The following is a 25,624-nucleotide window of genomic DNA, read 5'->3' as shown; positions in this document are numbered from 1 at the left end:
ATATATACCATGTCTGTTCACAGACATTGATTGTCTAACAGGATATTGATTGGCCTACCTCTGTTTACTTTTTGAAAATTGCTTTCATATTTATTAAACTCGCTTATTACAGGATGGAATAATGCTCTAAACTAAGTTTCATTATGAGGCTTAGTAAGTGAAGTTGTTTTTATTGGTTGTGAGGAAAAACCATGGGGGTCTCACCGGATTTAAAGCCAAGACCCTAGGATTGTAAGGCAAGCATCTTAAGTCCTTGTCGTAACCAGTAGCCCTAAGGTTCCAATACATATAAAATTACCACATGTACATCCCATAATACTGTTTATCTCTGTAATTTGTAATAATAATTGCTCGTAATAATCAATATGATTATGTATGGTTAATACTACAGCTACAAATCACATAAAATTTTATGTATATGAAATTATGGTTTGGTTATTCAAGACCAATTATTTACTTCAGATATGTAATCTTACATTGATTAATGGATAAATGAATTATAATGATATATAAAATATATGGAATAATTAAATTTTATATCAATAAAATTACAGTTCATTTATTCATTTGAACACGTTGTATAGAAGCAATTTTCCAGAGAAGTCAAGCTCATCCATCTGAAGAAAAATATAAGAAAAATATAAATATTAATATATTTCTATAAAAAAATATATATATTATATAAAATATTTACTGGCAATATCTTAACTGTTGATGATTGATAATGATATCAATAACGATAATAATCACATTAATAATAACAATAGACAACAATAATGGTAATAATTAAGATAGAAATGCAAAAACATAGAAAAAAAAATAACTATAATAAAAACAATTAAATTAAAATATACTACCATAACAATAGAACAATAAACAATATAGGATCTACGATAATAATACAGTGATAAAATAGTAGTTACGTAATTAGTATTTATTCATACTGAATAATACTAAAACCATAACATAAACATGATAATACTCAATAATATTTTATGCAATATTTCATTAATCTTTGGAATTTCCCCTAATTTTACAGTTTTCTCAGCATTGAATATTGTCAACTTTTGTTATGAAATTATTGGCAAATTTCCAGCCGAAATTCCCCGAAGATACGACAGGAAACACATTGTTATGGTTCATGATGAAAATGCAACATCTTGTACAAAAAAAACACTAAGCCCACTAATAATATGAACATTACAAAACAACATGCAGAAAAAGCACACTATAAACCTGATAACTATGAATGATACAAGTGTTTCTGAACTCTATGCATGTTTTTTTTTGTATGAATAATTTTTCTGACAGCCATTTTTTTTAAAACCCGGATATTTTTACTTTATCATTCATAAAATGTGACCTGCTCTACTAAACGTGGGAATTAGCCTGGAAAACTAGTTAGGCCTATAGATTTGAAATGCATATTCATAACACTTTAGTTATTTGGAAAAAAAAATCTAATCTAAATGGCTTGACATACAAGAATACATGGGTAAATGTGAGCTGCAACAAAAACATTTACTGGCAGACTGAGTTAGGGACTTGAGATGAAGTGTTTGCACTCAAAGAGAAATTAATAAGCCAACAACAAAAAATGATAACTAGACATATCAAGTTTGAATATTTTCCAAATGAGTAATAAAAACAATAGCTGCATATCCTAGAGGATGTGATACATAACAGATTTTGCCCAATGGATTTTCCCTTAGTCTCTTTCTAAACTTGTTACATTAAAATAGAATTTCCACCAGTGGACTGACAGGAATGTGTAGTACGATAGTGAAAGAAACAATGAATTGGATTTAGTCTGTGACTATCATTTGAAGTTGCTGTTTCACTAGTTGTGTAGGGCCTAGATTCTTCTTGCAGTTGAGTGAGTATTAAAATAATTATTATCATTTTTGAGAGAGAATAATATCTTAAACTTATTTTTAATTCTGATTGAATGTTCATTTCTAATCCTGATTGGATGTTATTGTCCTAATCATATCAATACATACAATGACATCCAATTATTATTAGGAATTGGTTAAAACTGGTGTAACAATAGTCACTGCCTTAATTAAATCAACAGCAGACATATTAAATACAGCATACATTTATAAAAACATACCCTCTCTCTATTGATTCTAAAAGCCATTTTGCAAAGTAATATTTTGATTCATGTTACAGTACAAAGTAAATACATAAACTTTAATTATTGTAACACTATATTTGTTTTAATTGCCCTGTGTGGGATGCATAACGTTATATTGTATTGTATAGCCTGTATCGCCAAAATGTTACACAGTCAAAACACAAGTGAAAGCCAGGAATATGTGTTTAATTTGGGACAAACTAAAAATACATATTGTTGATGATATTGTAATGTAAAAGACATATATAAAAAAAAATTCTATGTAATACATATAATTGATGTTATCAATGAATAAAATAGTATAATTTCCCCTTTAGGAAATGCTACTGTAGTACTAGATATTTCCTGTAAAGCTTAACAACCCATAGAGGTGCTATTAATTTTCACAACCATTAAACACCCACTGGCATTTCCTACAGTGCTTTAGGGCTTGGAATACCCACATTTTGCTTCATAAGTTAATTGTGCATAACCAAATTAGAAACCTTTGAGCTTTTGTTTTAGAAGTCTCAGAGTCCCTTAGAAAGCTCCCAGAACACCCCCTCCCCCACCCCACCAATTCACTAAAGTACTCCATTACTTTCTTTTGCTGGATCACCGAGTGCATTCTTCTTGATTATTAAACAAAATAGAATTAATGTACAGAATGAAATTGTTCACACCTTCAGGGAAAAAATAATCTATTATATAGGCAGCCCCTTCCCCCCTAAGACTACCCCTTCTCCCTGCAAGAAACTGAATTATTTTTAAATGAAGGGCTGCCTATTCTAAATAAGCCTTTTCCCTTTAAGAATAACCCCCTTTCTCATATTATGTACAAGTCCCTACAAAGTTCATGCTGACTTTAACTCTTTAAAACCCATACTTCACTATGAATTTTCTGACTGATTTAGTTGATCTGTGTGCAAATGTTACCCTGTTCTCCAGGGCGATGACGGTAAGCGGGAAGTCAACTGTGTTATCAGGTTTTCATCCAGTTGTTAATTAAAAACACATATTTGTTACTCACTCGTGAACAGGGCACACCTAGCAGATCCAGTAAGGAAAATGATTCACTTTCTTCTAACAATGGACTAATTGCATTTTGATGCCCTTAAATTATCCTGCTACACAAACGAAACATATTTGAATAAACAGTTTAGCATTTAATTTGTTTTAATTTATTAATTAGGTATGTGATATCTTAATCAGTAATGTGTGACAAGCAACTACAATTAAATTTAATAAAATAATTATTAAGACAATGCATCCTGTCTCCATCAAATATGTAGTAGTATTCCAACTTTTATTCTCGTATAAAAAATAGTGGATACTAATAATAATAATAGGAATTTCTAATGCACTATCTTCCCTTTAATAAATAGATAATACAATAATATAATAATGATTATTATACTATTACAACACTAAACAATAAATATAGTAATAATTGCATATTTATATATTGCATAAGCATATTAAAATATGAATAAACTTATTTCCCTGAGTGGCAGGAATTATGTTGATAATACAGGCACACCATAAATAATTTAACACAAGATACCAAAGAACTAAATATCTAGTAGCAGCCTGCTATTTACATGTTACTAATAGGCTGAGATATTAGAAAAAATGTACTCTAAAACAAGCAGCCATTTTGAAATTAAAGATGGATGACAAATGAAAATATACACATATCTGTAGAATAATATATTTTCACCAGTTATAAAACATGTTGTTTACAAGCAAATTATACAAAGTAAAATATACAAAAAATGGTTGCCATTTTTAAATTTGCAAGTTTTTACAAGTGGTTTATTATTTGAAACTTTTTATAGCCAACGAAATAGGAGATGATTTAAAACAATTTTTTTTCCCATAATTCTCTAAGCTAGTTTAAAAATAAAATCTTGCATTAATTGAATTTTGCATCGCACTATATCTGATCTCATATTTCTATAATTATATTATTGCATTAATATACAAACTTTTTGAAGAAAAAAAAACTATTTAGCATTGCGATAGTAAGTATAAAGGCAGACATCACAGGTAAAAAAAGCCTTTACTTGTAGCTTATCACATTGCAGCGACTTCCTGCAAACCTAAAACAATTTAGCATCTAATTTGCGTCTTCCCTTACGAAAGAAAGCAACGACAACATTTTAGTTTCACCTTCACTACAACGACATGAGCAACGTGTTTTCTCTCGACATTTCTCTGAATTCTCACAGAAAATCACGGGAAATTATTTCTGGGATGTTTCGGAATAAGGTAAGAATTTTTAGGGGGTGATATAGAGTTTCTAATGCATTTAGGGTTTTACTTGATATTTACAACAATTTCTATGGAAATTTGCAAAGATAATGGATCTAGCAAGTGACAGGCTATGTTTGACTTGGAAATACTTTATTAAAGGAAGTTTAAAAGGCATTTATGTCCTGTATGTCAAACGTGTCAACCGCTTTAGAAAAATGATTTTATATAACATTTTTAGAATTGATCAACATAAATACTGCTTTAGAATATCTACAACTTTTAATATATTTCTAATCTTTTCCATGGTAATTCAGGAGGATATTAGATCTATCCTGTTAGACAATTGAGTTAAAAATAAGTTTAACAGTTTTTAATTAATATTTATCTGAATATTAAATAAAAGTTTATTTATTTATTTATTTATTTTATTTTATTCATTATTATTATTATTATTATTATTATTTTTTTATTTTTTTATTTTTTTTAAAATATTTATTCATTTTTAATTTTTTAAATTTTTATAATTACTTTTACTCGTTTTTCACCATTTCCTTGGTAATTTTTGAGGATATTATATATACCCAACAATTAAAACAGTGTACAAATTGCAAATAATTTATTAAAGGAAGTTTTAAAAGGTATTTATGTCAAAGGTCAAATTCTACTTGCATTGATACACTAACTTTAGAAGATGAATATAAAAAAAATATTTTGTTATTGAATTAATTTTAGTTACATGTAAGTGGCAATATATTATCCCAGTTGGTTTACAGCAATAAAGCAAAAAATGAAGAAAAAACAGTTTGCTAAAAATACAGACACTAGCAAAAAAGTTGTTTTTGTTAGTGTACTGCATGGTGGTTTATTTGGCACATGAAGTACCACTTGCCAAGAGTGCTAAATTTGGCTGTTTTTTTTGTTTTTTTTAATAAACAAGTAGTTGTTGAAAGAAGAAGGATGCTACGACTTGTTCCCAAAGACTTACTGTCTGTAAGCTAATAAACTTAAAGAATTAAAAAAAATTTAATTGCTTTTCTTTATGTACTTTGAATGAAAAAATATTTTTAATAGATAATTTTCTACATCCGTTACACAGACCCTTAAATTGGCTGGTAAGGATGTCTGTAGTAAGAAGTCTGTAAACCAGTGAATTGAATTGTTTCAATCTGTCTCTCATTGGCAGTTAATAATTCATTCGTTTTAAATGAGGTATTTAATATCTTAATATTGAATTTGATTTTAATTTCACCAGACAGTATATCCTTATTTTTTAATGAACATAAAGACACAACTTGTCACTTACAATAACATTTAGAACAGAAGAAAGGAAAAACACCCTGTTATATACAGAACAGAGTGCTCAATAGGCTCCCATATACCAATACAGTATCCATTTTGATAAAGAACATTGGTCTATAACTTACTACAGCTGACTGACTTACATTATAATATGTTTCTAATAATAAAATATAAAATCAAATATAGATTAAATTACAGGAGGAAAAATACAGGCTAAAAAAGTACTAGATATTAACAAAATATTAACAGCAGAATTAGTTCAAGAGTTACAATGATTAAACTTTTATTATCATTGGTAATAAAATAATGTTTCTAATATTATAAGATATAAAATCAAATATAGATTAAATTACAGGAGGAAAAATACAGGTGAAAAAAGTACTAAATATTAACAAAATATTAACAGCAGAATTAGAGTTACAATGATTAAACTTTTATTATCATTGGTAATAAAATGATATGTAGGCCCAAGGAGGTATAAAGGTGATACTACACTGCAATTTTCAAGCATGAAGTAATAATATGCTTCGTTGAAGGTAGGGTAAGGGTTAGAGCCAGGTTACCCCCAGTATGCAATGACCTTGATTTGTAGAGACAATAAAACCTTTTAAATGCATCACATGATTTATATGGTTTTGTATCTTTCTTTCTATAAATAAAGCAAAGCCAACAAAAATTGTGTTGCAATTGCAATATACACTCACTTATATAGGATGTCAGGCCAGTCGATAAGTTTTGTTTTTATATAGACAATTTGAATTGATAAAGAACAATTGAGATGTATTCTGAGAATGTCTATGACTTGCCACAATTTTGTTCAGGTTGAAATACTCTATGCAGGAAAGACTTGATTTTAATTAGATTAGTGACCAATAAGCCGGGTTTGATGGCCTATAGGTTTTGTCGAGTCAGATGTTTATAATAGAAATGAAGATTATGTGTTACAGCATTGCAAGATGGGGGTTAATATGTTCACAGCTCATATTAGCCAGTGACTATTGTTATTACTGAAGTATTGCAATTATGATCATCATTAATATCAATATTAATATAAATATTATTATAATTATTATTTTTATTATCCTAATTATTATCATTGTTTATAGAAATTAAGATTATGTGTTACAGCATTCTAGGATAGTGTCCATAATTATGTTTTCATAGCTCACATTAGCCAGTAATTATTAAGAAAAATCATTTATTATAATCTATCAATCATCAACATTAATATCAATCATTATCCTCATCATTGTCTGTTATTACTTTAATGGAAATTATTTTTCCAGGGCAAAGATTTTAAAAAGCCAATGATACTACCCACCCCCTATTTGACCCTTTTATTCAATGTCATTCATGAATTAGCTGGTAGCTCCACCTGCCGTTTCTAAAAACTAGGTTTAGACAATCATTTTGTATCTAACTTTGTCTATATCTCTAACAGACGCATTAACCAAAAGGTATTTTTTGCTCTTCTGTCTCTTGTGTCTCTTTTTATATGGTGTTGGTATATATATTTTGTGATTTTAAGATGGTTATGCTGTTGCCAGGCTTCAAGACAAATGGCGGTTGAATTTTATACAATTGATCAATAAATTTAATTCAAGTGCTACATAAGTCACAAGGTTCAATGCTTAATGCTATTATTGATTACTGAATCTAGCTCATTAGCAGACTTGTTAAAACTAGCTGGTTTAATACCAGACATGCACTTTGATGGAAGTAACTGTTTAGCAGGTTTGTTCTTGATTAAACCTGACTGCTGTTTAACATAACTGTTTAGCTGGCTTTGTTCTTGAATAAACCTAGCTGATTAGCCGACTTGTTCTGTTATTAAACCTAGCTCTCTGCAGTTTACCCCACTCATTCTTTAATGAGCTAGCTGTTTAACCGACTTGTTCTTTGATTAAACCTATGGTTTACTTGACTTGTTCTGTGATTAACTTTGCTGTTTAGCTGGCTTATTTTAACCACCTTGAATAAACCTTGCTATTTTTTTTTTATTAAAGCTACCTCATTTAGGAAACTCTTTCTTTGATTAAACCTAGCCTTTTAGCTAACTAGTTCTTTGATTAAAACTAGCCATTTAGCAGACTCGCTTTTTGATTTAAACTAGTTTAGCCTACTTTGTAAGCCTAAAGATTAGCTTATTTGTTGTGATTAAACCAGGCAGTTTAACCGGTTTACAGTATCTGACTTCTTCTTTGTTAAATAGACAGTTTAGTTTATTGCCGATTAGCTAACTCGTTATTGTAGTAAACCTAGCTGGATAACTGAATTTTCCTTTGAATAAACCAAGTGGTTAGCTGTTTAATTCTTTGATTAAACCGTTAAAAAGCGTAAAGGTGACACGACCACTAGGAAAGAGAACCAACAACACCACAATTGTCTCCCATGTGACGCTCAAGACTACTACATTCAACAACATTTACGTTTCAAGAATGATGTTAACTTTGCTGCTGCATTTCCCCTACACAACATAGTATTTGATATATTTTGAACTGCCACATTGTAAATGGTCCAATTTTATTCTAGTGATGTTGTTGCCAGTATAAATAATTATTGAAGTGGCCATAAATCATGTGGTAGTAAACATGACTTTGTTGCCAAGGAGACCTGTTCCAAATAATCTACTTCCTCAGGGCAGTTGCTTTTAATATCCATTATTGTTTTACAACAATAGATCCTAAAGGATCTCTGTTCTTCCTTTCATACTACCATGAACCACTGGAATAGATATGGTCATCTTCAAATTCAATTCAAATTCTTTCATGCTAAATTGCACATGAATAGAATCTTTATAATACTTAAAATATTATTTATGATTATAAAACATAATTATAATTATATACCACATACATGTTAGATTCTAGGCATCTGATCGGTTAAAAAGCGGGCAATAGAAAGCACCCTAAATGTTAGTACTTTTTTGCCCTCTCGCAACATGTTCAATCTCTAGGTTGCGCTATGTAATTTATGACACGCACAAATGGTAAAGGAGACGCAACCTCTATGACGCTGAGAGATTGGCCATTTGATCGCCAAGGCCTAGGAAGTAAGCTTAGCCAACTCATGGTATAATAATATTTTCATTACTTTTTAGGTCTTGTAATCTATATATGAATGGTATATAAAACAAATATTAACTGCTCTAGATTCGGGGGAACAGTGAAATCTATAGCCCCTCGGTGATGTGGAGACTTCCCTCGGGCTTTCGCCCCTCAATATTTGTATAATACTGTATTATTATTATTATCCGTCCAAATTGAGACTCCCAACAGTTAGTCCTGTTATAATATATCAACTAATTGGCCAATCAGAACAAGGCAGGGTCAACAATGATAAATTGCTCACAACTTACAAACACGCTTCAGCGAGCACTGTTTATAGTTTTCTCCCAGAGCAATGATTTCCCTGTGGACACCTGTAACAAAAGAGCAATTTTATGTTGTTGTCATGTTTGAGAATTTCTTTGAAGAGTGCAAACAGGTAGTTCTTATAGAGCTGTTCTTATTGAGACCACCTGGAGAGGTGTACAGATCAAGAACTGATTTTACAGTAGAAAGGATATATAGCAAACTTTGTGGAACTCTATGGTAGCTTAAAGTTTCATGATCAAAGTAAGTCTATATTTAGAAACCATTTTAAATGCTATTAGATATGTATCCAGGTATGCAAAGGTGCCTTTGATACCCCTTAGCTGTAGTAAAAATCAGCTTTCATTATGGAACCGCAAAGGCTCTATTAAAAATAGTGAAATAACCCCAATTTATTTAATATCAATATAACATTTGATGTATATCAATATAACAAATATCTTCGAAAAGACGAAAATGAAGTTGAAATTTGTACAGGAGTGGCGATTGTAGTGAAGTGGGGTATTCCTTCTCTAAATCCCGCATCATAAGGTGGCAGAGCTTTTTTGCCTACATGTTTAAAAATTTACTTCGAGCCAGCAAAACACTAAAGAAAACGACTGTTAATTACGTAGGAATATGTTAGTTAATATATTATAACTGCATCCATTTCCACTATCACCACGGAATTATTAGATTACTGTAACAGTCACCCATATTAGCTAACTACAGTATTATACAGCTTTCATATCCTTATTAAATACAGTTGGTCTAATTATTATTAACTAACTATAACACATCTTATGGATGGGAGGATGCAGCAGCATTTCTGGCAAAGATGAAATCATACCTGTCACTGTCGCAAGCACTTCACCAGGAATCAAGATGGTACGGTACATTGTATCAAATGCAAGGTCGTGGGCGACTTCATTTGCATTTTCTTAGTTGCTTAATGCAATGTCCACACACAACCACCTAAACCACATACAAATCTAACCAATCCAATCAAGGGTTGCAGGTGGACGCACATAACATGATACGAACGTGTTCAGACAAGAACAAAATGGATTGACGTCACAACAGTAGTTAGTTTTGGAAATGATCAGCATTAAAATTTGCTATAAAGACCACTATAAAACTTAAGATATGGTGTTCTAAGGTAGCAGAACGTACTTAGTTTATTTAAAAAGGTCACTTTGGTCATGCACTGACCAACAGGGAGCTTTCGATTGGACGGTAGGACGTAGAACGTAATGACGTCACTAAAAGTCATCTGTGCATGCGAGAACGTTAAGGTCACCTCGTCGAGTAGATTCTGGAACGCAATTTGGCCAAATCTACGTATACAGAGAACGTAGGACGCCAGGTAGGACAGTCATGCATGAGTGATTCCGTTTTAGTGTCGCGTCGTCGCACAAATCGATAGCTTCCTACTATGCAAGCTTGCACATAGCACAGATATAGAAAATCTGTTTAATATGGAGTGTGTGTGTAATTTACACACTTTTTTGTGAAATTCCTTGCAGATTATAACCTATGGATTGATTGATTAATTAGATAAAATTTATTAGAATTGTTTCAATGAGTGAAAATATATAACCATCAATAAAACGATAAAAATGCCTAATTGAATTGAATCTATCACTCTCTGATCTCTTATAAAACTAAATTCTAATTATAGTGTATTAGAAGAAAAAAAACCCAAGTTATAAATATAATTACCTCCATGATATAATCATCTATTCCAAAAAAAACCCCATAAACCACCTTTTATTGACCTAATTATATGGGTGACATGCATGTCAGTCTTTTATCACTAAGTATTCAGCAGGATTTTTGAATAGGGGAGCAATATTATGTTGTTTTCCATTGTCATGACCCAACTTTTATGATCTTTGGCTACTAACCAACAACATGATTCACTGAAATTGCCTTCTGATTCAATACATACTTTGACTGAAGTGAAATCGTTAAGTGAGACATTACACTGGATTTGTATTTTATAAATATTTTATCTACCCTTCACAAATCATTATCATTCAGTTACAGATTATTTTAAGATTTTATCAATAATTCAAGTCAGACACAAGTTATTAAATTAGGTATTTGAATGATATTCTTTGCAGAATTGAACCCAGTACCATGGGATAGGAAGTCGAGCACATTAACCACCAAGTCACAATATAAAAGCAAGCATCTCTAATTGGTGAATTGGCATTTTTTTACACAAGGCTATGTATTATTAAACCTTTTTTTTTTTTTTTAACTGAGAACTAGGTTTAAGGCAAGTATCTCAGGCCTAGCTAGGATCTCTTAAGCCCCTTGTACACTGGGACATTATTTACTTAAATTCATTTACACAATTTGGTTAGGATTGGAATAGCAAGTAAGGAAGTTTGACTCATACAAAATGAAGTATATATTTCCTATTTCTATAAATAGTCGGCAGTGGGAACTAAGGCATGGGAACACACTCAGGGTTATTCATATAATAACAACAATAGTAATATAATAATAATAATAATAATAATAATAATAATAATAATAATAATTATAACAATGATGATAATAATGATAATGATAATAAATAACAATTATAAAACGGACTTAATACTAATATAAAAAATATGAACGAACTGAGGGTTATTTGTATAACAATAATAATGATAATTAAATAATAATCATCATCATAATAGTAATAATACTAATAATGATATCAATGATAATACTAATAATATAATAATAATGGCAATAAATAAAAATGATAAAATGGACTTTGCAAAAATATTAATACTAATAAAAAAAAAATTTTATTAGTGTGAAATATAACTTAGGAACTATTTTGCCATTGCTGTCAAGGGCACCAAGTCAAAAATATGAGAAGATCCATCAACTTGAAGCCGATTATCATCAAGCATGTTAAATTTACCAAGTTTCCTACTCAACCATCAAGGCCACAGAAGAGCTAGCGGACATCAATATAAACCCATAGGCTTATATTTGACTAGATATCTGGGGTGGATCCAGGTTTTGGAATAGGGGTTTACTTTTTTTGTAATGCTATCTGGTAATTAAGTAATAGGAAAGGGTTCTGGGACCCTCTGTGATTTTTTTAAAAATTTTTTAGATGGCTTGAAATGGGGTTATCGTGTATTCTAATGTTATAAACTTTATTATTCTATATGGTATAAACATCCTTTTTTTCAAATTGTTAACCTTCTAGTTATTATACTGACGAGGATGTACTTGGATGGGATTTATTTTATATGTTGTTATAACTTCCTTTTGCTTTTTTTGAAGAAATTATTCTTAAGACACAATGATTTTGTTTATCAAAAAGTGCTCTATAGTGAAACTCCAAAAAAAAAAAATATTCTTGATCAAAAAAATGTTCATTAGTATAATAACTTCTATAAATACATTCATATTTTCCATATTAATAATTAACAGACCATTCCATACTTAATAACAATCATTACTTTCAAATCTCTGCATAACAAAAAATTATAAGATGACACTACATTTAACAATTTAATACAACATTAAATTATAAAGTTTATCATCTTATACCGGTAATTAAAAATTTGGTATGTTTCAATTAAAACTGGTACTTATCAGCTTTATCATTAAATATGTGTAATATTGTTTTACCCATATTTATTTGTACAACATATTATTTTGAGGAAAAAAATTAATTAAACCTTCTTATATAACAAGACAAAATATTCCCAAATAGAAAATTAAAAATTTGAATTTATGAAATAAATTCTGTTTATAGATCAGACCTTGAGATACACTCAAAATCACTGCCACGTGTATGTAAAAGTAAACCAAGATTCCATTCCATAAATTATTTCATTTATCATTCAAGATGGCTATTTCACAAAGTGCAGATATAGTTGAATGTTAATTGAGCTTTCATGTCACGTGGTAAATGCTTACCTCTGCAGAGAGCATGTATTGTATGTGAAATTTTCCTTTCTACTATTCAAGAATACATTAAATATGTAATAGGCCTAGATTCAATAGGCGTGCGACAATTGCTTCTTATATATGAGAATACTCGAGTGTTCAAATGATATGGATTCTTTGTTATTTCCATATGCTTCCTTTTTAATTGAATATTATTATCGAAAATATATGTTTAAAATCTAATTATAATCAGCATTCATTTAATGTATGTTATTATATTACTGATCCTCGGTATCAAAATGTTCTCTTTCCTTGAAAATTGTTCCATGTTGGAATTGTATTAGATGATTGGCTTCTACTATTTTTCTGGTGGAGTATGTCCATGAATTGGAATTGACTGGTCAAATAAGATGGTGCGGACCCTGTAAACAATTTTAAATATCATATTTTTCATATCATTTTCTATTCTGTCATGAGTTGTAAGCACATCAAGGCTTTTCTCTGCGGAATGCACTATACAAGAGCGGCATTATTATTATTATTATTATTATTATTATTATTGTTATTATTATTATTATATTTTTACTCTTAATATTATTATTATTATTATTATAATTATTATTATTATTTTAACAGTTTATGCATATTATCATTTATCATTAATAAATAGGAGCCTACAGATAGTCAATTGTCTTCATGGTCCTTAAATATATATTTTTTTTAAATTTATTTTCATATTATTATTTACATTCTATTTATTATTATTATAATTTTTCTATAAATTGTATCCCAAGCAAAGCAAACACATATGAAACAAAGATAAGTTGTAAGGTGTTATCATCCTTTTAAGTATTTTTATTATGAATGTTGACAATAAATAATGTTTATTTGCAGCAAAATAAAATGGCCGATATGGATGTAATAACAGCCAACGGTGGATTAAATAACGGAGGAAATATACAAGGCGAGCTAGTGAATGGCGATCATCCTGCCGTCGAGCAAACAAATGCAAATAATGCCAACGGCCAAATTGATGTGAACGAGAACCTCAACCTAAAGAACCTTCAAATGACGGCGGACTCGGAGCAGCCAGAAATTCAACCAGATATGAAACAGGAATTACCGGGAGATGAGGCTGGGAATGTTGATTCGGAAGCAGACGATGTTCCTAGCTTGCAACCCAATATTCCCAAATCCTCCTCCTATGAGGATGCCTTTGAAGAAGATGTGGCAGTGGTCACAGACACCTACATCGATGACCCAAATGGTGAGTCAACCTTTTAAAATTTGAAGCGTGTCTCAGATCGATTACGATTCTGTATCCTGTGGTGAGGATGATAAGATGCATACGACTTGTTTAGAAATGATAATTACTGACCTCACTCCACCGAATCACTGGCTCTTACATTGATAACACAGCTTCCAGAATAGATTGTATCGCTCTGAAGACACGTTATCAAAATTTAGGATGTCCTAATCATATTAAACGGTTCATAATAAAATCCGTAATGAATGAGTTACAATTGGCAATATCTAATTAAGTCGGACCTTCTGTTACTTGCAATAATAATTTCCAACTATACAATATTTAAAGAATTTTTAGTTTGACATCCAATTTTTAAAAGTTAAATTGTTTAAAAGTAGAAAATAATTTAGGAAAAAAAATCATAATGAATGGTTATTATGATACATCAATTGGTTTGTTATACATATTACTGACTATTATAGTAATTATAAATAATGATAATAATTTACTCGTGTTGTTCTAAAAGCTTTATTCTAATTTAACAATGAATATTAATATATATTAGCATGAACAACATTACTAACATTATTTCAGCTATTATTGACTTTCACTTAATGAGCAAAATATCAACTGGGTGGTGCATCCATGCAAGTTCATTAAATGTAACCCATGAAATACAATATATATCATACACTGTAAGATAGTATGATACATACTCCAAGTATCAAAACGCACACCATCGTGTCGTGATTCAATATTTCAACATTAAGTATGTCATCACGAGAAATGATGTCATCACGATGGCATGCATTTCGATACTTGGAGTATGTATTATACTATCTTATCTGAGATTAATCAGTGGACCTTTCTGTTTTTGGAAAATACACTGTAACATTATGCAAATGTACAGTAGTAATACAATAACTATGCATGATCACAGATCACCAACTACTAAGGTATCAATAACATTTCTGACACAAGCTGAGGGAAGATGATGTTTTAGGGCATGAGTGACCCCTTAGCTAGAAATAGAAGGGGGAGGGGGAATATTTGGAACTAAAACAACTTCTTGTTTAGAGAATACTTCATGGATGAGGGAGGAATATGTAATGTAAGAGCAAACCCTTGTTTTGAAAATAGGAGAACTTTGAAAACAGACCAATCATTCGTTACAGAATAGGGAGTCTTTAAGAATGATAGAGGGAATGTATAGTCCTTAATTCCCTGGTTACAGTTGGTTTACTGAAGTGAACTCAATGGAGGAAAAAAATGAGGTTAACTGTATCCCAACAAAACAGGAATTAGGGCAGGAAAGCTTTTAGTTCAAACTCAGCCAACTTCTGCAAAACACTTCAAACTTTCTCTTTTGGTGACGAAGGTTACTATAACTAGAAAGAAAAAAAAAGAAGAAAAGTACAATATAATATTCCAGTGCATAAGACACTGGTCATTGACATTAGACAGGTTGTCAAATTGAAGTGGTTTGCACTGTACCATGCAGTTAACAATCCTAAAGTGCAAAGAGGATGTCATTTGCTAAACTTAAATGTTTATCCTATTCTACTTGTCCTGCCATACAGTACATAACAAAATGCCAAAATCCAGTTATTTAATATTCCTTCCATGATAATTGTTTTCTTTCTTGGCAACTAGATTTTAAATGGTGTTTAAGATAGTCTGCTATTACAATTGTGTATAAGATACAAGATAAATTTATTGATGGTAAGGTATAAAAAATTAAAACAATTTATATGATTTTATTTACATAAATAAAAAATAATTACATCATAGCATACTTTATATTATTTATATTTTCAGGGTTTTTTTCATTTCTATTTTAAAAATCCAATGGCATAGTTGCAATAACAGGATATTAGTAACTATGATAAAAAATACATGATATATATATAAAACTAGACGAATAGCTGAATATGAAACTAAAAAATAAAGAACAATATAAAATAATGAGAGAACATTGAAATTTCAAGGATTTGCACAGAAATGCAGTTAATAGATGAATGACATAAGTAAGATTAAAATACGCATTTACAAATTTATTGGATATTCGCAAATAAAATATCAGACCAAGTAAAAATTCATACATCATGATGACTACAGCACCTCAGTTTCTGATTAATGAATTTTGTAGAAGGTATTAATGGACTAGGGGATGTATATGCAATGAAAGCGTGCCAACACTAAAATGGTAAACTCGTCACAGACTAATCGCGTTCAGCTGCTACATACAAATTGATCGAAAATTGATTACGTGTGTGAACCTTCTAATGCATATACAGAATTAGACAGAATATAAGAGAAGCACGGTGTTGGAAAGGTTTAATTTTTTACTTTAATTTTTGATAATTACTAATAAAAGAATTTTATGAAAAACACATTATAGTTTAGAAGAGGTTTCAATTACACAGAACTAATGATCAAAAACCTGCCAGACACACACCAATATAACTTGATTATTTATCAATCAGATGTACTCATTAGAAATCATTTCCTACAATTGACTGAGGTTGACGTTGCAGATGTTATTTTACGCTGAAGATATCCGTCTTTGTAATGAGTTACTGGTAATAAACTTGATAAAAAAAATTCAATATTTGATTTTCTTACTATTTAATAAGTTACTAGGCTCGTACAATTGAAAATTTGAACGAAAAAATGTTTTCCTCACTAATTAAAAGACGCATTTAATACAGTTCCTATGTTCTTTGCATGGCTGATAATTAATTTAAGGATTTCAATATTAAAATCTATCAGTTAAAAAAAACATTTTTTCCCCTAATCTGTGTCTCATTGAAAGTTGATGATTTATTTGATAATAAAAAAAATAAGTAATTCAATGTTTATATCCTTAATGTCTCCTTTAATATCTTCCCATTCTTTATGAAACAAATGTATACAGACTATGTATTGTTAATACAGTAATACATGAATGTTACATAATAAAGAAAAGGCAAACTATTGAGGAACATTCACAAATATTTCCTGATATTTTCAGAGGGTAATTCAGTTTAACACCTTTGCTATTACAAATCTAATCATGTGCAAAAAGCAAGCTTGGTCTGTGAAAGAATTCTATTTCAATTCATACATATTTTTTGATAAAAAGAAAGAGTGAAGCTGGACTATCGACTAATGGTTAAAGTGCCTACCTTCCAATCATAGGGTCCTCGGTTCAAATTTTCTAAATTGAAAAATTTCTAATAAAAACAACTCCACTCCCTAACCTTCTGATATGACTACTAGTCTGTCTCTAAAAGACCCCTCTAATTAAAGACCACCTTCAATTAAAGACCACTTTTCTGTGGTTCCAAGTTACCAAATGTCTTATCTTTATTATTCTAATTAGAGATAATGGAACCCCTGGTCCCAGAAGCGGTCTTTAATTGGAGGGAGACCTGCATTATTATTCCATTGCAGTGGAGGATGTATATAGCAATAGTACACATTCAAATATTCAAAAGGAGATATAAGCAGGAGGGAGCATTTATTAAACATAACACAATGCAAATTTCATAAAATTAACACTAATGTACTGATCTTGTACCCTAAAGACAAACAGTGATTCTATATGGGTTGACAGTAACAGAAAGCTATATTTCAACTGATCCTATCAACGATGGTTGGGTGGGATAATAAGTAGAGACTTATACACTCCAGGAAGTAACAGCTAAAACTGCTTGTCACTTTATTTAATGTTCCAAGGTTTTGAAAAGATTGAATGAACATTTGGACAAACTCTTCAAATAAACATGTACAGTATGTACAAAACAAGTTATACCATGATTGATGTATGACGTAATTATTGTATATGAGAGCAGCAGGAGGCGGAAATAGGGGGAGGGGAGGGAAGGGAAGGGAAGGGAGAGAAGGCTAGAGAGAAGGAAAGGGATCTGCCAAGTAGGAAAATAAAGTAAGCTAATAACCTTGACATTGCTGCTCCTTGTAGCTAATTTGCAAAAAATCTTTCTCTATATGAATGCAATTTTATGAAGGACAAATTATATAATATTTTGTTTCAATTCTAAAAATTGTTGTGTATAAATAACTGCTGTATAAATTTTGAAAACAAATTTTAAATTTTTCTGTACAGATTTAATTTCTCATTTATTTTTTTCAGTTCAATTAAGATACCATGTACCAAATATAAATATAAACATTTATGTCATACTGTTTAGTTAAGCATGTACTGTAATAAAAAATATCCAAACATTAATAGAAATATGCCTTTACTACAATGAGTTTGTAGGCTATCAGGGTTCAATGTAGTTTCAATCTAGGTTTCAAAAACAGATTTTATTTGTATGATAATAATGATGCAATATTTAGGCCTTATGTTTTCCCTGACCTGTCCAGATAAAATCAAATCAAATTTTCTTTCAAACTGTCAACAAAACATTCATAACATGTGAATGACAAAATAATCATATTGTAATATTAGGTTGCTCATTTCTTCACATGGAAGTTGAATGGAGAAGGTCAGTGTCCAACTAACTGTGACGTCATCCAGCTCCCAGAGGCCCAAAGCGCTTGAAAAACTTGCATTTATTAATGACGTGACCAGTAATTGTCTCGTGCTTTCTGAAGAAACAATTATTAGAAGGCTCAGCTCCAACTTTTTTAATGAAATGTGATACCAAAGCCAAATATAAGCCTATTTAGATTTAACCCATGTCATTGGTGAGTGGTAGGCTTGTTTGAATTATTATAAAAATCTTTAAAATTTCTAATTACTTGAATAGTCAGAGAAGTATTGACATGTTTACTTTTCATATTTTATGAAAATTTAGAGGTTTTCTATTCTATTAGCAGCCTGGCAGACTGGGAAAGATACATAAGATATAATATTGCAAAATTTAGAATTTTTCAGAAACTGCAGAATACAAAATAATTAAAAACTGTTCACATCTGTGACCCATTGGCTATGCTAACAGAAAAAAATTGTAGTATAAAATATTTTCTTTGTTAATATTTAATTTCAAAATAATTTCACACACAAGAATGATAGCATTAAACTGACATACCAATCTTCAGTAGGCTGTTTCTGTATTAATATCATTCCTATCATATCAGTTTTTGTTATCTTAATTTGAAGAAGACAGCAGGGGATGTTGAGGTTACAAACATGGACCATCCCTGGAAGTTATTAAACCCACTAGTAAAGCTAAACAATTGTTCATGATATGATTATAAATTATGTTTAAAGTATTTTTGAACTGTTTATCATAATTATTATACCGTATATATATCATGACATTCTAAGTACATGATATGACATAAATGTTATGTTTGTAGTTCATTATTAATTAATCTATTCTAATAAATTAAAATAAATAATTTAAGGAGACAACTGTTTAAATAAAAATTCTTAGAAATGCATATATAAATTTTTCTTTTGAAAATTTATTATTTATAATTATTTATTCAGCTTCAGCTACGAGATGGGAATTGTCATTGACATTTTCTTGTTTTCAAAATGAATTTTTAAATAAGTGGACACTTAACATTTAGTTATATTTTTATACTTGTAATTTCATTTGTATAATGACATCTTGGAGCACTTCAAAACAGTAGTTAATGCCATATTAAGTAATCCCGTCAGGTGTTGTCTAGCTTTCTTTACTCGTAAATTGTACTGTACTATCTGTTGTTACGTTGTATTTCTGACAAAGACAAAATAAATTATATGATACATATACGATCAACCAGAAAAATCTTTTTCAATCAATGATGAACCAACACCCTGCCAGATACTTTATCATACATGACATCATTGTCTAATATTTTGCTTTTTGTTTATCTGCTTAATACTATTTTTTGAAGATTGAAGAAAATGTTTTTACGCTTGACTATGAAAATTTTCTCTTTTTCTACTATAATTTGAGATACACTAAAATGGAATTTACATAAAGCACCATAGCTAGTTAAAAAATTAATGGCTTGTAGCTATTTACGAAAATAAACTTCCAAGTATAAAAGAAATCACTATACAGACTGCAGTTACTACTGTAGATGAAGCTTGAATGTCTTTAAAAAGAACCTAGGAATGGGGAGAGGGAAAAGAATCATAACCTAATGAATACTGTTTTACGGTATCTGTATTCTAAATATTGCTCCATAATCCATGCTCATCACTGACACAAAATTACATGTTACTGTCTAGTTTATTTTTTATTACCATGTTTGTTATCAAGAAGAAATTGTTGCAAGAGATTAATCAGAAATGACATAGACAAGAGAGAATTATCTGGCCATAAATTTTGCATGGAATACACATTTGCTTGTAGTTAGTTGTAAAAATGGCAGAAAGTTTATTCAGCGCAGCACTGATTTATGCTTCAAATCAACACTTACTTTATTAGTTCTGCAAACAAATTCAAATGCTCACTGAAACTATGCACTGCATTGTAGAATATTGAGTACTAGAGGAATAAGTGGGAAATGGTCCTTATTTAAAACCAACAAGGAAGTTTGAAGTAGGCCCTTGGGTCCCGTGGCAGTCGCACGGCAACGCCTAACATGGCTGATACACCAGGAGACAATTTCCTACTCTTTCCAAATAGAGTATCGAGTTCTTTTACATGCAAATGTGCTATTATGCACAATGGACCACCAGCTTAATGTCCCATTCAAAGAATGAGGTAATTAGAGCAAAATGTCTTGCCCAAGTTCACTAGCAAATATGACATTGGCAGGTTTGCACTCTTTCGTACCAAAGTATAATCCCTTACAAGTAGCTGATTCAAGCGGATGGGGGAAGCCAGCCCGGGCCCCTCAGACCCGTAACCAGGAGGATTTTGGTTTCGGCCACATCCACATTCTTGAACCATTTACTACTGTAATGGTTTTTTTTATCATAACCATTTTCTATTAAAGAAACACTTCCGAGTTAAACTTGGCCTACAGGAAAAATTCTTCACATGAACTTGTTACGGGACTGACGAAACCCTAAAAATAAAATAAAAAATTGAGAGAAAAAGAAAAATTATTTAAGTCTGAGAGTAGCATATCCGGCCACCTACTGTAGGTGCCATATCCACAAAATGTTGTACTTCAGTCTCAACCATTGTGGGGCTGAGGTAATATAGACCCTCACTGAGCCCCCTATATCTGGAATTCCTGGATCCGCCACTGATTACAATTGTGGCACAACCATATATTTAAAAAAAATTCTTTATGTCTTCCGGAATGCATTTGTTTATGTACATGACAAGAAATATTTAACAGGAGTTGCACACCATATCTAGCTGTAGCTTATTGAAAAACAAGATCATTGTCATTGATATGCTTCAAAATTCTTAGAATTAAATATCCCTAAGGCATCTAATACACTATGCATTTGAAACAGCAACTCATTACTATTTCTGATACATTTGATTCAGATATCCATTTTATGAATTTCTTTACAGTAAAAAAAATATTTTATTTTTATCGTCATGTGCCTAACTCCATAACATTGTCATTTTTTAAAATACTAATGCTTTCATACTCAACGCTTTGGGGCTTTTTCACATTAGGTGCTATAAGAGTATACATATTATTATTAAACATTTGCTTTTCCTACAATAGGCAAAAAGAAAGCACAGAGTAAGTATACCCCCGTGTGTTACAGTTTCTAAATTTGCTGTGATTAGTAGAGCATTATATACAGAATTTTATCACAGTAGAATAGTTTTTATTTAGATTTAGAATTATAAATAGATTTGCTGTTTCAAATTTACTATTTAGATTTGCTGTTTTAGATTTATTTGAAATTGGATTTGGATATCTAACATGTGATAAGAATTGCTGTGTATTAATATGTTGCTAGATTTCTATTATAGAAACATGTGTATATAATATTAAAGATACTATTAGTCAAAATACAGGAAAATACCTAAAAAATGTTTAAAAATAATAATAAAATTATTACCTTCCACCAAGAAACAGATTCCCAAAAAAAGTTTTGTTTTTACCGATTTACAGACATCATACAATTCCTTAAATTGGCTGGTAATCAATTTAAGGATTTTGTAGTGAAATGTCTGTAAATCGATGGAAATAATTGTTTTTATCTGTTTCTTGGTGGGAGCTAATAATTTATTTGATCCTTTTAAATGAGCTATTCAAAATTTAATTTTAATTTTTGATGTATTTTTCTGTCTTTTGTTTTTATTTATCTATCTTTTTCTATCTTGCATATTTCTTCTTCCTGATTAAATATGCAGTATCAGAGCAGGGTTTCAACATCCAATCTCTTGATTGTCTCCATTTCATTCGATTGATAGAATGCTTGAGGCCTTTTTTTTACAATTGTTTTTATCTGTGCCTTTGCCATTTCAATTGCTTTCTATCACTCTATCTGATTCTGGAACATTCTAGAATTGTAGGCTTAGACACTGCAGATTCCCTGTATGTATAATTGTTATATTTGATGATATAACTGGAGCATCTAATATTGTTACATGATGTATTCCATTCTCTAAGTGGATAAAATGCAATTTTCTTTAAATAATAAGACATATTTATTTAATGCTATTTATGGCTTTAAAAATGTTAATCACCAAAATATTATCTTATAGAAGCAAGTGCTCATTAAACTAAGAAAATTATTAATAATTTATTCAATAGAGTAAGAATATAGCTGCAGTATGACCAATTATGTTCCAAACATTATAAATTATCTGTATTCCATGGAATATTTAGCGGATGGATAATGACCCTTGACAGCATATTGAAGCCAATCAATTTGAATTTAACTGAATTTGTATCAAAATCATCAATTTATATGTTTATTTTGAAAGAAAAAAAATAGAAAGAAATAAAGAATGTTCCCCCCCCCCCCAAATATAGCCTACTAGTGTGAATAACTTCATTCATCAAACATGGTCCACAGCTCTTATTTACTACAGCCCATTTTCACTTCACCCACCTTCTTTATAATTATAATGAATGTTACTGTGCAGAATATTTATTTAGACTTGTACACAATCACAGTGTATTTTTCATGTATTCATGATATTTTATTATGACAAAAACCCTAAAAATGTTCAGGACTAGACACACAGGATTAGAAGGCAATCATCTTACCACCAAACCAGATTCAGCCCTAAAATAGCTCTGCATACTAAAGTTTCTAGTTTTATTATATTACCATTATCATTTAATTATCATTATTATTTTATTATTATAAATTATGGAGATGTATAAAATACCACCAACTATGGAATACAAAATCTTTATGCACTGCTAATAAGATTCTGTAATATTCCAATAGAAATCACAAAAACACAAACAATTGATATAAATACAGACGATATCAATGATACAGTACTTTAAAGTAGTCCTACTTTGTTATCTACAACTTGATAAAAAACTCCTGTGACAATAAAAACTACACTGAAAACACACAATTGGTGCAGACAAATTAGAGATCACCATAATAATTTAAAGGGATTATGTGGTCCTAATTCATTACTCAAGGGACTTGTGGTCTTTATTCAAACCACAAAATGGATGGGTTGTAGCAGCATATACTCAAAATATACCTGTATACGTTTTTAATAATAAATAATTTAATTATACTTTTACTACGGTTTTTAAATTAATTCAACTATTATTAAGGATGGGAGAATAAAACTGCACTTTCATAAGCATGGTAGGGGTGAGGTAAACATTTTGTATAAAGCAAACCAAAAAGTCCTTCGTGCAAGAATGGTTGGGGTTGTGGAAAGGATAAAATTGCATCATAATACAGTGTGAATAGAGAATAAACACTGTATCAGTAAATTAGGCATACCTCCTTTGTATCAGACCTGCTAGAATGATGGGAGTGGGGCAATACAAACCCGGCAAAAGTTGGGGGTAGGGGATGGACATCATAATGAAAACTGCTAGTATTATACATGAAAGGAAATACCATTGCCCTAATAGACATTGTATCTCATCAGATGTTTGCTTGTTAAAATTAATCATATAGTGTAAAAGTCACTCAGCAGGGGGTCATGACATTAACAGGCTCCTTGACATTTCAAAATGTCTGACAAATTACGATATACTCAGCACCATGTGCTGATTCCAATCAAAACATGTGCATTAAACAACAATAATGATAATATAGAGGTAGTAATGGAAATAACAGTATAATATCTGAGTATTGATAAACTATATTTTAATTTAAAAATACTATATAATTATTATTAAGTAATTATTATTATTATTATTTTGGAAGCTGAGAAGTTATTTTGCAATGACCCCCCTTAATTTGTTTTAATTATATGTTTCATTGTACAGTACAGCATGTATATCTCATCATCATTATAATGTATTAATAAGAGACTCAAATTATGAAATACAAAACATGAAGGTACATATTTTGGTCACAGCTATTCAAAAATTTTAATAATTATGGTTTTAAAATGCTAGAAACATTATATACTTGATTGTAGCATAAAACTGCGTTTAGTATTTTTGCAATAAAGTAGATAATTTCCGTTTACTTTAAATTGACTATTTTTTCCAATATTCAAATATTTTTATTATATAAATACATAAATATTAATACATATAGTGTAATATTTCTAGTAGATTGTAACATTCCAGATTCCAGTAGGTTGTAACATTGGACATTATATTTATATATGTCAGCTTAAGGTACTATTTTATTATTGTTTTTAAATATAGCAAATCAAAATTAAAATACATAGGTGAAACATTCAGTAACTTTGGAACAAGGATACTCAACACAGAAAATAGTACCATACAATTTATAATATCACAGAAAACATCACAAATCAAAATATTAACCCCCAAAAATGAGTAATAAAAGAAAAAAAATTATATTCATTAATTGGTTCACTTATTCCTTATTTTAGTGATTTGTATTTGAACCATGATAAACAACATACATAATATATGGATGCACAGTTGATTTTGATCTATACGTGCTCGCTAACACTTATGATGTTGTTTATGTACGCATGAATGTAGCATCTAGATGCAGCTGACCTTCAATTTACATCATTTGACTAAATCCCTAACATAATTCAGAGCTTGAGAGGCACTATAGAATAGAAAAAAATAACACTAATAATACTTTTTCAACATTGAATACTCAGTTTTGATTTATATAGTGAACCAGTGGCGGCCCTAGGATATATTTTCTGGGGGCTAAGCTGTCCAACAGGGGGACTTTGGCTCTTAGGCCCAAGCTGGGGGTAGGATTTGAGAGGGTTTTCCCCCTCCCAAATGAGATTTTTTTAAAGAATAGGAACCTCTGGGTGGCCAGAAATGACACTCCCTGATTGTGACAGACATGTGTTGCCTTGGCATGGGCCTATTTTTATATACTGTATTTTTTAGTCTAACTGCCTGACGAGCTCTGTCGAAGGGGGGGGGGGGGGCTTGATCTGTCCGGTCCGGCTTTAGCCCCCCCCCCCCCCCCCG

At 30.5% G+C, this 25,624-nt stretch overlaps 1 protein-coding gene across 22 annotated transcripts in view; it reads left to right on the top strand.

The window, feature by feature from the left end:
- The window catches only part of LOC117108084 (microtubule-associated protein tau-like), a 59,066-nt gene that overhangs the window by 10,865 nt on the left and 22,577 nt on the right, over positions 1-25,624 (top strand). For 18 of the 22 annotated variants that reach the window (XM_033249959.1, XM_033249961.1, XM_033249975.1 and 15 more), the window contains exons 1-3: positions 4,243-4,390; positions 13,834-14,206; positions 21,770-21,787. In XM_033249959.1, coding sequence (XP_033105850.1) covers positions 4,307-4,390; positions 13,834-14,206; positions 21,770-21,787 — 475 coding nt within the window. In that variant the 5' untranslated portion in view covers positions 4,243-4,306. Of the gene's footprint in view, positions 1-4,242; positions 4,391-9,143; positions 9,292-13,833; positions 14,207-21,769; positions 21,788-25,624 lie in introns of those variants that run through there. The other 4 variants (XM_033249960.1, XM_033249958.1, XM_033249962.1 and 1 more) reach the window with 3 other exon arrangements.

Source organism: Anneissia japonica, unplaced genomic scaffold (genome assembly GCF_011630105.1).
Source record: "Anneissia japonica isolate Jap-2015-1 unplaced genomic scaffold, ASM1163010v1 scaffold287960_len3192837_cov198, whole genome shotgun sequence".
NCBI classification, from domain to species: Eukaryota; Metazoa; Echinodermata; class Crinoidea; order Comatulida; family Comatulidae; genus Anneissia; species Anneissia japonica.
This window is presented reverse-complemented; position numbering and strand designations above follow the sequence as displayed.